General features: G+C 45.8%; 1 protein-coding gene across 1 annotated transcript in view; it reads right to left on the bottom strand.

Annotated features, from left to right (window-relative positions):
- Nucleotides 1-10,474, bottom strand: part of SLC25A20 (solute carrier family 25 member 20) — a 24,547-nt gene extending 14,073 nt beyond the window's left edge. Inside the window, exons 1-4 of the mRNA XM_019634497.1 lie at nucleotides 10,254-10,474; nucleotides 5,901-5,993; nucleotides 2,012-2,139; nucleotides 337-427 (exon numbers count right to left, since the gene is read on the bottom strand). Coding sequence (XP_019490042.1) covers nucleotides 337-427; nucleotides 2,012-2,139; nucleotides 5,901-5,993; nucleotides 10,254-10,358 — 417 coding nt within the window. The 5' untranslated portion in view covers nucleotides 10,359-10,474. The remainder of the gene's footprint in view (nucleotides 1-336; nucleotides 428-2,011; nucleotides 2,140-5,900; nucleotides 5,994-10,253) is intronic.
- Nucleotides 10,475-11,422: the final 948 nt, after the last annotated feature.

Genomic DNA, 11,422 nt, shown 5'->3' with positions numbered 1-11,422 from the left:
AAGGTCACTGAGCCTGACGCAATGGGTGGAGACAGAAGATGTTGGGCAAGAGCAGCCTCCCTTCCACCTGAAGTACATGCTAACAAGGGTGGACATGTAGGGATGGACATATCACAGGTGTGACATTTTGATTGGCCTGTTACACTATCCTGGTTCTTGATTCTATTATGATTGTTTCCATATTCCCAAAAACCCTGAAAGTGTTTTGCACATTTGACCTGAAGCCTTTATAAAGAATGAAAGGACATAAACATTCACACAAAATTGTATACTGAATGGAAAGAGCTAGCCACCTCCCCTCACATCACATACCCCCACCCCAGATCACACCCTAACCTGTAACAAGCACTTGATCCGTTCTCCAGGGGTCATGATTCCTGTGGTGAATACGCCAGATAACATCCCAGCTGCAAATAGTTGGGGGTAGCTGTAGTGAAAACAAAAACCGGAGGCAAGCATCTGTGACTACCCACCCGGGACAGAGGCAATCCCAGCAGAGGATGACTTTGTAAGAAAAATAAGTACTTGGACTGGACAGAAGCCCAGCACAAATGAAACATATGTCACACAAAAGCCAAGTTCCGGGTATATTCTGATGTCAAACTTCCCAGGGCAGGGGTCTTAGTGCCAAAAGCCATATGAGGCCCACCTGCACACTTTGATGGCCTCGCCCATGGGAGAAGCTTTATAGTGAGACATGGTTTCCTTCCCTGGGCCTGCCACGCACAATGGCTATAGCCAAGTTTCCAGGCCTCTCTGAGCCTTAATTCCCCATCTGTAAAATTCAGGGTTGTTACGGGAAAAAGTGATTAGCCCAGGACTGGGATCTCTGTTGACCCCAGTTCCCCTCCAATCACACCTTCTCTGGATCACCAAGGGCCAGAGAGCATTTGAAGCCAAGATTCAAGGAGGAGGACAGCATCAAGGCCAGGGGGAACAGCTGTGGCCACCTCCACAGGCTGAGGGGCAGCCAGGCCAATTGTAAGGAATGTGCTAAAAGATGCTCAGAAAGGGCCAAACAGGGATGATACCCAGACAGGCATGATCCACGGGACATTCCGACTACCAACAGTCAAACACAGCTCCAAAGGACTCTACACACACCCGCCCACATTTGGGGCCACCGGTGGCTGTTCAGAGACGCTGGGCACATTCAGAGGGTCATAAGAACACCACAAATAAAGTGTCACATTACAAGTATCTCTACATATGTCCTAGACCCTTACTCAGCCTGCTGTGGCCTGAAGTAGTGACAAAGCCGCACGCATGGCACCCTCGGCTTCCTCCCCTGAGTTCCTGGATCCCAAGCCTGACCAGCCTGTGTGTGTCCCATGCTGCCTGCAGCCCCTCCCAGGAGTGATGGTCACCTTGCACAGCTCAGATGGAGAGCCCCTTAACAAACCATGTTTCCACCCAGAATTCCCCTGCATCCCAAGAAGTCTGTTTTCATGAACTACTTTGTCAATTTTGAACTGTAATTCTGACGCATCTGCCTCTTCATACCCAAATCCAACTTCTTAAAAGTTTATTAAAATGAAATACACCAATTTACTTCTCTTTTAACAGTGAAACCAATATCTGAAATAATTACAATCATGTTATAAAAATGAAGTAAAACAGAGGTGGGAAACTCCCTTTTCCCAACCAGGTGATGGAAAACAAGGCTGCTGCTGTCATTACTGCAGCAACAGGTACTGCTCTGGGCACCTGACACACAGTTTAGCATTCAGACCTCTCAACACCTTCAGGGCTGGTATTACTAATATCCCCAGTAAGCGATACTACTTCACAGAAGGAATTATGACAACCTGGTAAGGGGGTGAGGGACTTTTCCCCCTTTGGTTCACAGGGTTAAAGGAAACTCAAGTAGCTCCCTCACGCGGAGCTCCCAGGAGCCAGCCTCGGAGGCCAGGAGGACAGCCACTGCCTGTCGGCCAAGGTTCTTTCCTCCAACCCATATCACACCACCAGGCAGAGCAGCATCAAGCCCCCCAGGCCTGTAAGTACTCACCTGAGCACATCCTCCGGGTGTTTCTGTTGTAGCTTCTTCCCCAAACCAAACCCAAAGAAGCACACGGCGAACATAGGGGTGACCCCGATGAGAGGGGCAGCCATGCCCCGATACAGCCCTGTGACGCCCTGTAAAGAATCACAGAAGCAGAAGCTGTTTACAGACACCACCACCCTTTACACCACTGAAAAAGAGAAGCAGTGTGTCCACGCACCAGAGGCTCGCTTCCTTCACCTCTCCGCCAAGCAGAGAGAGCTTTTAAAAGGAAGAAAACCCCCACATGTATCACGAATAACTGTCCTTTTATATATTGCTGGAGAAAATAAAAAACAACTTCCATTCTGGAAGAAAATCTGGCAGTATATAAAAGTAGTATACCCTTTTATCAGGAAATGCTCAGTCTAGAAATTTATTCTAAGGAGATACTCAGAGATCTAAGAAAAGAAAAATGACATCAGGCATTTATCAGGTGCCAAAACTTTGGAATGAATCTAAAAGTTCCCAAATAGGAGATAAATGAGACAAATTACAGGAATTTCATGAACAGGCTATCACACAACCATCAAATCACACTGTAACATAAAAAGAGACTATTAAGCGGAAAAAAAAAAAGCAGGCTACAAAACAGGATGTACAGTATGATCTGACTTCCTTGGGGTGAGGTTACAGGTGATTAAGAAATTTTTGTGTTTTTCCAAGTATTAAGACATGGGATTTGTATTTTTAAAAACAATAGTAAGACTGCACATCAATTTTCACTAGTACAGTTTGGTAACGAAAGCAAGTATGTAGCGGCAATAAGTAAACAGTAAGACATATATATCCCAACAAAACAAGTTTAGTAAACCAAGGAAGAGAAAGGTCTGGGATCCGGGAGAGCAAAGGTTCAGCCTAAGGGAGGCGAAAGGGACTTCCAGGGTGGTGTTGGGTGCCTTAGGCCCGGGAAGAAACCAGTCCATAGGGGAGTATGTGGAGGGAGGACTCCTAGAGGCATGTTTCCAAGAAAAACAAAGCAAAACAACATACATTGGAAGAACAGATTATTACTGTTTAAGCAGTGTGGAAAACCAAACAGAAAGGTATTCTACAGAGCAGAATGGGTACAGGATGATAGACACAGCGATTCCAAGAAACACAAGCAACAGAAATTGACATAATTATTAACCCAACCTCAAGAAAAACAAAAAAGTTGCCCAAGAAATGAAATGCACATCACAGTATGTTTCTTAGTTAACAGAAAGAAACATACATGAAGTGGTAATCATGAAAACAGTGAATTGGATTAAATCACAAAGTGTGATAAAATTATATGGGCAGGGCAGAAAGAGGGGATAAGTAATGTAAGAGTTAAAATCGTCTACCACAAATAGGAAGCTAAAACATATAAAAATGTATAAAATATGGTAGTAAATGTGTACTATGTAGCTCTGTAGAAACAGCATAAACACTGAAAGCTCATAGTAGTTGCCCCTGGAGAATGGGGGTGAGGGAGGTGGAGGATGGGAAAAGATCACTTTGCTACTTTGTTACAAGCCTTTCAGTAACAAACTAAGTGCTTGTATCATTTTAATGCCAAATAAGGAATACTTTTAAAAACAAATACAAAACAATGTGAAAGTTGCTCCCTATAGAGAGTGGCAGAAGTTAACAACAAGGCTATACAATGGGAGGTCCAGGCCCAGGATGGAGAGCCTTCCTCACTGCAGACCCTGGCCATTTACAACCAATCTACTTTCCAGAACTAAAGGGACACAGCTTAGACACAGACAGTAGTTTAGTGGTTACAGAGGGGTAGGGGGGAAGGGGGTGGCAGATGAGGGTAAAGGGGGTCAAATACATGGTGCTAGAAGGAGAACTGACTCTGGGTGGTGAACATACAATGTGATATATAGGTGATGTATTACAAAATTGGACACCTGAAATCTATGTAACTTTGCTAACAATGTCACCCCCAATAAACCTTAATTAAAAAATAAAATAAAATAAAATAAAGGGCCACAGCTGTACCTGTCAGCAGCACTCCTCTTGGATCCTGCAAAAGTCAAACACTGCTACAGTCTATAAGCAGACTCCCCAAGATAAAGTACAGAGGCAGTAAACAGGAAAGGCTGAATAGGACAAAGAAGGTTCTGAGGAGGATCTACAAAAGCAGCAAGGGACAAAGTCCTTCCAAATCCCCTCCCCACAGCTCCTCACCTGACTCAGAAGGATGCTCAGGTCCTAAGGGGCCAAGCCCATGCCTCTCAACAACACTTCTAGTCTTCCTTCACAGCGCTGGCCCACCCAGGTCCATGGAGCACAACCAAGACCTCTGTCTGGCAGCTCCGGAAAGCGGAGAGCTAAGTGTGGCACAGTAAAAACCAGGGGCGCACACACATATGGACTAAGGAAGGCTAGTCAACAACTCTGCAGAGAGCTGGGTTTACACAAGCCATTCTTACTAGGTGCCCAACACCCAGCACACTGTCCAGACACTAAACAGGTGCTAATAATGTTTGCTGAGGCAGGGACATGTACATTCGCCTCTCTACCATAAGGGCAGAGGACTCTTAGCAGACCTGAAGCCTAAAGCCTTCATCGGACACTGATGAGGCTTTATCCAAGAAGGAACAGACAAAAGAAGGAGCACTTTGTGGAAGAAAAGGCAACACCATTTCACCCATGGATGCAAAAACCTTCCTCCCATGCCTGAGTCCTGCAGGAACCCTGGGAAACAACTTCTCCCCCAAGGCTGAGTCTATCAGTTACCAGAATCCTCTTTATCTGAGTGACACCTGCTTCTTAGTTTCTGTATATTTAATAAGGACTATGTATTTAATAGGGTATTTATTCATATGAGACTTATTTTAGGAAGCAAAGGAAAAGTTCTCAACAAGGTCTTTTCACACGTGTGCTAATGAAATGAGTAATAAATGTCACCAGCAATTAAAACTTTTTTTAAATCCCATGTTTTCGGGCCGGCCGAGTGGCGCGTTGGTTAAGAACTGGCTTGGGATGCCAGAGGGCCCCAGTTCGGATCCCACGTATGAGGGCCAGTGACACTGTCCTCTACAGCTAAGATGCTGAACAACAGCTCAACCTGGAGCTGGGCTGCAGTGAGTCACCGGCGACGGCGTAGGCTGCAGCCCCTGCTGCAGTGGGTTGCCATGGGCTACCGTGTGTAGCCAGCAGCCAGCGTGAGCGGCCAGCAGCCACAGTGAGCGGCCGTCCAGAAGCCGGCGACTGATCTGCCTCACGCGGGAAGAGCGCAATGATGGTGCCAACTTGGGCCAGTGAAGCAACGTCCTCCACAACTAGACTGAAGAACAAAAAGGACAGCAACTTGTCTGTTCCCCTTCCCCCAATTCCCCAGCGTTGTTCCTATCCCCCAATTCCCCAATAAAATCTTAAAAACAAAACAAAGCCTATGTTTTCACTCTAAGAAATATTTGAATAATTATTATGTAATCTGGTAGCTCCAAACCAAGTGAGTGTCCTTGTCGAGGGGTTTGAAGACTCTTCTGGCCTCTCTCACTATTCCTCAGATGGTTGACTTTTCCTCCAGACTTTATGGGAACTCCTGCCACCAACTGATTGACCCAGGTTTGCATTTTCTTCCATTTTGAGTCTCCAATTATTCCTCACTAATTCCCTGTGGTCTAAATTCTGCCTTCCAAAGGAAAGAACCATTTTATTAGCTTCAATCATCCTATAAAACAGTAGCTGAAACTAGCAAAGACTCCATAATGATAATAATAGGAAGGCATAGGATGGCACGGTGAGAGAACCGCTGCTGTGGAGCAGACCTCCGCAGAACTATACATAGTCACCCTATCCCCCCAAGGGAGTAACAAACGAACCCTGTGAATGTATTCCAAGTAAAAGAAATGCCCAGCACTGAGTATCATACCTCTTTAATAAGAGTCTTCCGGAAACAGTCAAAGGTCCCAGAATACATGGGAGGCTGTCCAGGCAAAGTTGGGGGCTGCGTCTGCAGTCGGACCTGAAATCAGAAGTTAAAATACAGTCATCTCCCAAAATCAGAACTGCCTGTCAGTAGCCCAACTGTCTGCCAAACTGAACAGAGAAAAGCCACACCTGTGTACATGTCTTCAGCATTCACTTAACCTGCTGGATTCAGACTTCTCTTTCCTCCAATTTGTTCAAACCCCGCACTGACAAGTCATTAGCAGCATGCATTTAGAGAGAGCAACACTTCCTCTGATTTCCTCATCCACTTACTTTCATCATTTATTTCTTATCTAATGGGTCCCCCATGACCCATGGGATAGGTATTCCCAGTTTACAGATGAGCAGACTGGATCTAGTGAGTTCCAGTGACATGCCAGGAACTAGCCGATGCAAAGCTTAGCTCTAGCCACCACCCCACTCTCATCTGTAGTGGCATGTTGGTGGTTAGGTAAGGTGCTCAACAAAGGCATTTTGGAGTGAGGTGGATTTAATCCTACTGTTCTTGGTTCTCATCCTTCTTGATCTTTTGGTGTATCCAATGCTTCAAACTGTCTCTCTTTTAAACCTCCCCTCTTAGTCCTTCTTTGTCTCCTTTTCTACTCCAGGCGTTCTCCAAAGCTTAGCACCCTACTCCTCTGGTCCACCATTCCTTTCAGAAAACCCAGATTCCAGGGCTTCAGCTGCTGCTCATTGGTGACTATCACTGGGCCATCTCCAGACTTTCTCTCCCCACCTTTAGGGCTACATTCCCAACTGCCTGGAGAAGCTCTCCCTACGGAAATCACCTCCAGAAGCTCACCCTCCTATGAATGTGCCATTTGTGCCAGAGCCACCTAACCACCCTCTTTCTCAGGATCTGAAACCCTGGCATCACCTCTGGCTACTTCCTGCGGCTCTTCCTGCTTTCATCACACGAGGACCAAGTCTGTTGGAGTAATCGTTCAAGATGCTTCCAGAATCTTCATTTCTTCCTCTCTGTGTCTGAGTCTTCTCTTAGGCCAAGTCCTCACCCATCCTTATCCAGTGTGGTCGTTTTCAATTATGTCCACCAATTCTTTGACACTCTTCCCCTTCGAAAGGTAAGTCCTAATTTTCTTGAATGTGGGCCAGACTCAGTGACTCATTTCTATCAAATAGAATGTGGTGGTATTGAACTTTTGTGACTTTTTCAAGATGATAAAAAGGTCAGTTTCTGACGGTGTCCATCTCAGGTTATTTGCTTTGGGGAAAGGCAACCACCTTGTCATCAGGACACTCAAGCAGCCTGGAGAGGCCATGTGCAGAAGAAAGAAAGCCTCCTGATAACAACCAGCACCAACTTGCCAGCATATGAATGAAGCACATGGAAGCCAATCCTTCAGATGAGGGTAGTCCCAGACAACATATTTATCTTTGGTCCAGTATTGTTTTTTTCTAACAGTTTTATTAATATATAATTCACATATCATAAAATTCACTATTTAAATTGTACATACAGTTCAATGGTTTGTAGTATATTCACAGTTGTGCAACCTTCCTTACAATCAATTTTAGAACATTTTCATCGCCCTCAAAAGAAACACCACACCCATTTGTAGTCACTCCCCTTCCCATCTCCTCTCAGCCCCTGCCAATCACTAAACTACTTTCTGTCTCTATGGATTTTCCTATTGTGTGTATTTCATATAAATGAAATAATATAATATGTGGTCTTTCACACCTGGCTTCTTTTCCTTAGCATAATGTTTTCAAAGTTCATCTATGTTGTAGACTGTATCAGTCCTTCATTCCTTTTTATTGGTGAATAATATTCCATTGTACTACATTTGTTTATCTGTTCATCAGATACTGGACATTTGCTTTTTTTCCCACTTTTTGATTATTAGGAATAATGGGGCTATAAACTTTTGTGTACAGGCTTTTGTGTGGACATCTGTTTTCAATTATCTTGGGTATTGCATTGGTCAGGATTGTCCAGAGACGCAGAACCAACAGGAAATGGAGATTGATTTATTTACTTATTCATTTATATTTATTATAAGGAACTGGCTCCACACAATTATAGAGGCAGGCAAAGCACAAGATTTGCAGTCAGCAAGCTGGAGACCCAGGAGAGCCAAACAGTATTGGAACAAAAGCAGACACACAGACCAATGGAACAGAATTAAGAGTCCAGGAATAAACCCACACATATATGAATAATTAACTTACCACACAGGAGTCAAGAACATACAATGAAGAAAGGGCAGTCTCTTCAATAAACATCTCACACAAAAGAATAAAACTAGACCACTACCTTACATCATAGGCGAAAATTAACTCAAAATGGATTAATGACTGGAATGTAAGGCCTGAAACCATAAAGTTCCTGGAACATAAACAGTAAGCTCCTTGACACAGGTCTTACGGATGTTTTTGTGCATCTGACTCCAAAGGCAAGGAAACAAAAGCAAAAATAAACAAATGGGACTACATCAAAGTAAAAAGCTTCTGCACAACAAAGGAAACCAGCATCAAAACAAAAAGGCAACCCACTGAAAGGGAGAAGATATTTGCAAATCATAGATCCTGTAAGGGGTTAAAATCCAAAATATACAAAGAATTCACGCAACTCAACAACAAAAAAACCCTAAACAACCCATTTAAAAGATGGACAGAGGATCAGAATAGACATTTTTCCAAAGAATAGACATCCTACGGATGGCCAACAGGCACATGAAAAGATGTTCATCATCACTTAGAATGGCTATTATCAAAAGACAAGAAATAACAAGTGTTGGAGAGGATGTAGAAACAAGGGAATGCTTGCACACTGTTGTAGGATTGTAAATTGGTGCAGCCACTATGGAAAACAGTATGGAGGTTCCTCAAAAACCATAAGATCCAGCAATTCCACTTCTGGGTATATATCCAAAGCATATGAAAACATTTCAAAAAGACATATGCACCCCTACATTCATTGCAGCATTATTTACAATAGCCAAGGTATAGAAACAACCTAAGGGTCCATGGATGGATGAATGGATAAAGAAGATGTGAGATATATATATATATATATATGTGTGTGTGTGTGTGTGTGTGTGTACATATATATATATATAATTATGATTTTGTACACCTGAAACTTTTTTTTTTTTTAAGTAGGAAAACAGGCCAGACAACTCTTTCCCCATATTAGACAGTGCTGCTTAGAATAACCACTCTCTGGGAAGCACTAATACACACAGCATATTACCATCAGCTGAATTCATGTTTCACAATGCCCTAACCAGACCGGTTGCTTTAATCCTGGTCTTGTTAGGAGTGACCCCAGCTCCTCTCCTAGATGTAAGACAGCAAACATGCAAAGAGAAAGTGCCCCAAAGCTATTCCCCTGTGGAGGAAACCTGATCTGACATTCTAATAAGATCCCTACACAGGCTTCTCACTCTGTGGGAAGAGTCATGTCTGCTCCCCACAGGACCACAGTGACCTTGATCTGTCAATTTTCTCCAAGCGTGTATCCAGAAATAAGGTTAGAAAACTAGGGTGAAGCTTTAAATGCTAGCTAAGTCACATGGTGTGGACTTTAACCACCAGCAAGGCCTGGCTGAAAAGTGCTGCAGAGGGAAGAGTGAGGAAGACCGGGGAACAAGGCCTGAGGAGTTTCCTCCTTCCCAGAGCCTCAGTTTGACCATGGGGTCCTCACCTGGGAGTGGTGAGGGTCAGCCTGGTACTGGGCAAAGTCGGTCACTGGCTTTCCTTGGCTGGGGCTCAGTCACTGAGGACGTCATCGCTTCCCACAGGAGCCCGCTCACTAACATGGGACGACAGGCTGTAGATGGCCAAGCCCCTCTTGGGCGGGGAAACGTGCAAAGAAGATGGTAATGAGGCAGTCTGGCCCCAGAGGGATGTGTCAAAAGACATCTCGGACATAGCCGTGCCTCTGTCTTTAGCTCTCTTCCTGAGGGGGGCTTTACAGGTGACCTGTTTCAATCTTGCTGGTAATGTTAGGGGTTGCTGAAGTCACAGCTTTGGGGAGGCGCTTTTTCTTTCCCAGGTCCAAAGAGGCGCGCAAGGTCAGGAGAGGCTGCGGGAGAGAGCTTTAAATCAGAGCCCTTGCTGGACGGTTCAGAGGCTGCTCACTGCACGATTCAGCTCTCTGCGGGCAAGGAACTGCTCCCCACAAACCCCAAAAGGGGAAAAAGGGAGATTCTCAAAACTTCTCACGGAAGCTCCCACTGGCCCCCTTTCTGTCCCGGGCCGCGCCTCGAGGGGGAGAACCTGCTTTCCACGCCCCGCCCGGGCCTCGTTCCCCCCAGCCTCCTCGCACCTTGACGGTGTCCAACGGGTGCCCAACAAACACTAGGCACATGCCGCCAAAGCCGCCGGCCAGTAGGTTCTTGAGCGGGCTGATGGGCTTCGCCTGATCTGCCATGGTCCGTCTGTCCGTCAGTGCAGCTGTGCGTTCCCCGCCGCCTAGCTTCACTGCTCAAGTCGCAGTGCCGGCGCCGCCGACCTTTCACCCACTTTCTCGTGGGCGGGGCAGGAGCCCGGAGCAGGTCGGGAGGAGGATCTAGAGACTGTCCTGCACGGCTTCCGCCTTGGGGGCTGCTTCCTGCCGCGGCCCCGCCCCGACGGGCGTGGCTTGAGGGAGCTTGGCAGGCCGTGACGCGATCTGGGCTGAGTTTGGATGTGCCAACGGATGGATTTACTCCTCCAAGAAGTCTTTACGGACTTAAATGTTTCTTTCTCTGCCCATTCCTCCACTCACTCAACAGAAGTCGACTGCGTTCTGCTATGTGTCAGGCGCCCATCCAAGTGCTGGAAGCACAGCTGGTAGCACAGCATACGGATCCCTGTTCTTGTGGAGCTTATAGACTATAACAGAAATAAATTAAGTGGAAAACGCATAGCGAGCAAGTGGTGATAACTACTACGGAGAAAAATAAACCCTGAAAGAGGGTTAGGGAGTGAGGATGGCGGCGGGGGCGGGGGGAGGCAGCGTAATTTGCAATTTTAATTAGGTGAGTTAAGTGAGTGTTTCTCCGAGAAGGCGACTGGATTCAAGACCGAAGAAAGTGAGAGAGTGAGTCCTGTCCATAGACACGGGGTAGAGGTTGATGGGCCTTCCAGGCAGAGGAAAAGAAAGTACAAAAGCCCTGAGATGGTCTGTGCCTGGGCGGTTTGAGAAATCAAAGGGAATTCTTTGTGGCTAGAACAGAGTGAGGGAGAGCAAGAGCAGCAGCTAATAAAGACATGGAATATGGAGGTGATGGTAGCATGCAAAGCAGACTTTGTGTGTCACTGTGAGGAGGACATCAGCTTCTCTAAAGGAGATGGGAGCCATTCTAGAGTTTTGAGCAGGGGAGTGACATAGTCTGACTTATGAGTTAACAGGAGCCCTCTGCTGGGTGAGAATATACTGTAGAGAGCAAGGAGGAAGTAGGGAGCCTTGAGGAGGCTGAAGGTCACTGTCAGAGACACTCGCATTGCAGGGCG

This window comes from Hipposideros armiger, unplaced genomic scaffold, assembly GCF_001890085.2.
Source record: "Hipposideros armiger isolate ML-2016 unplaced genomic scaffold, ASM189008v1 scaffold_18, whole genome shotgun sequence".
Lineage (NCBI taxonomy): Eukaryota > Metazoa > Chordata > Mammalia > Chiroptera > Hipposideridae > Hipposideros > Hipposideros armiger.
This window is presented reverse-complemented; position numbering and strand designations above follow the sequence as displayed.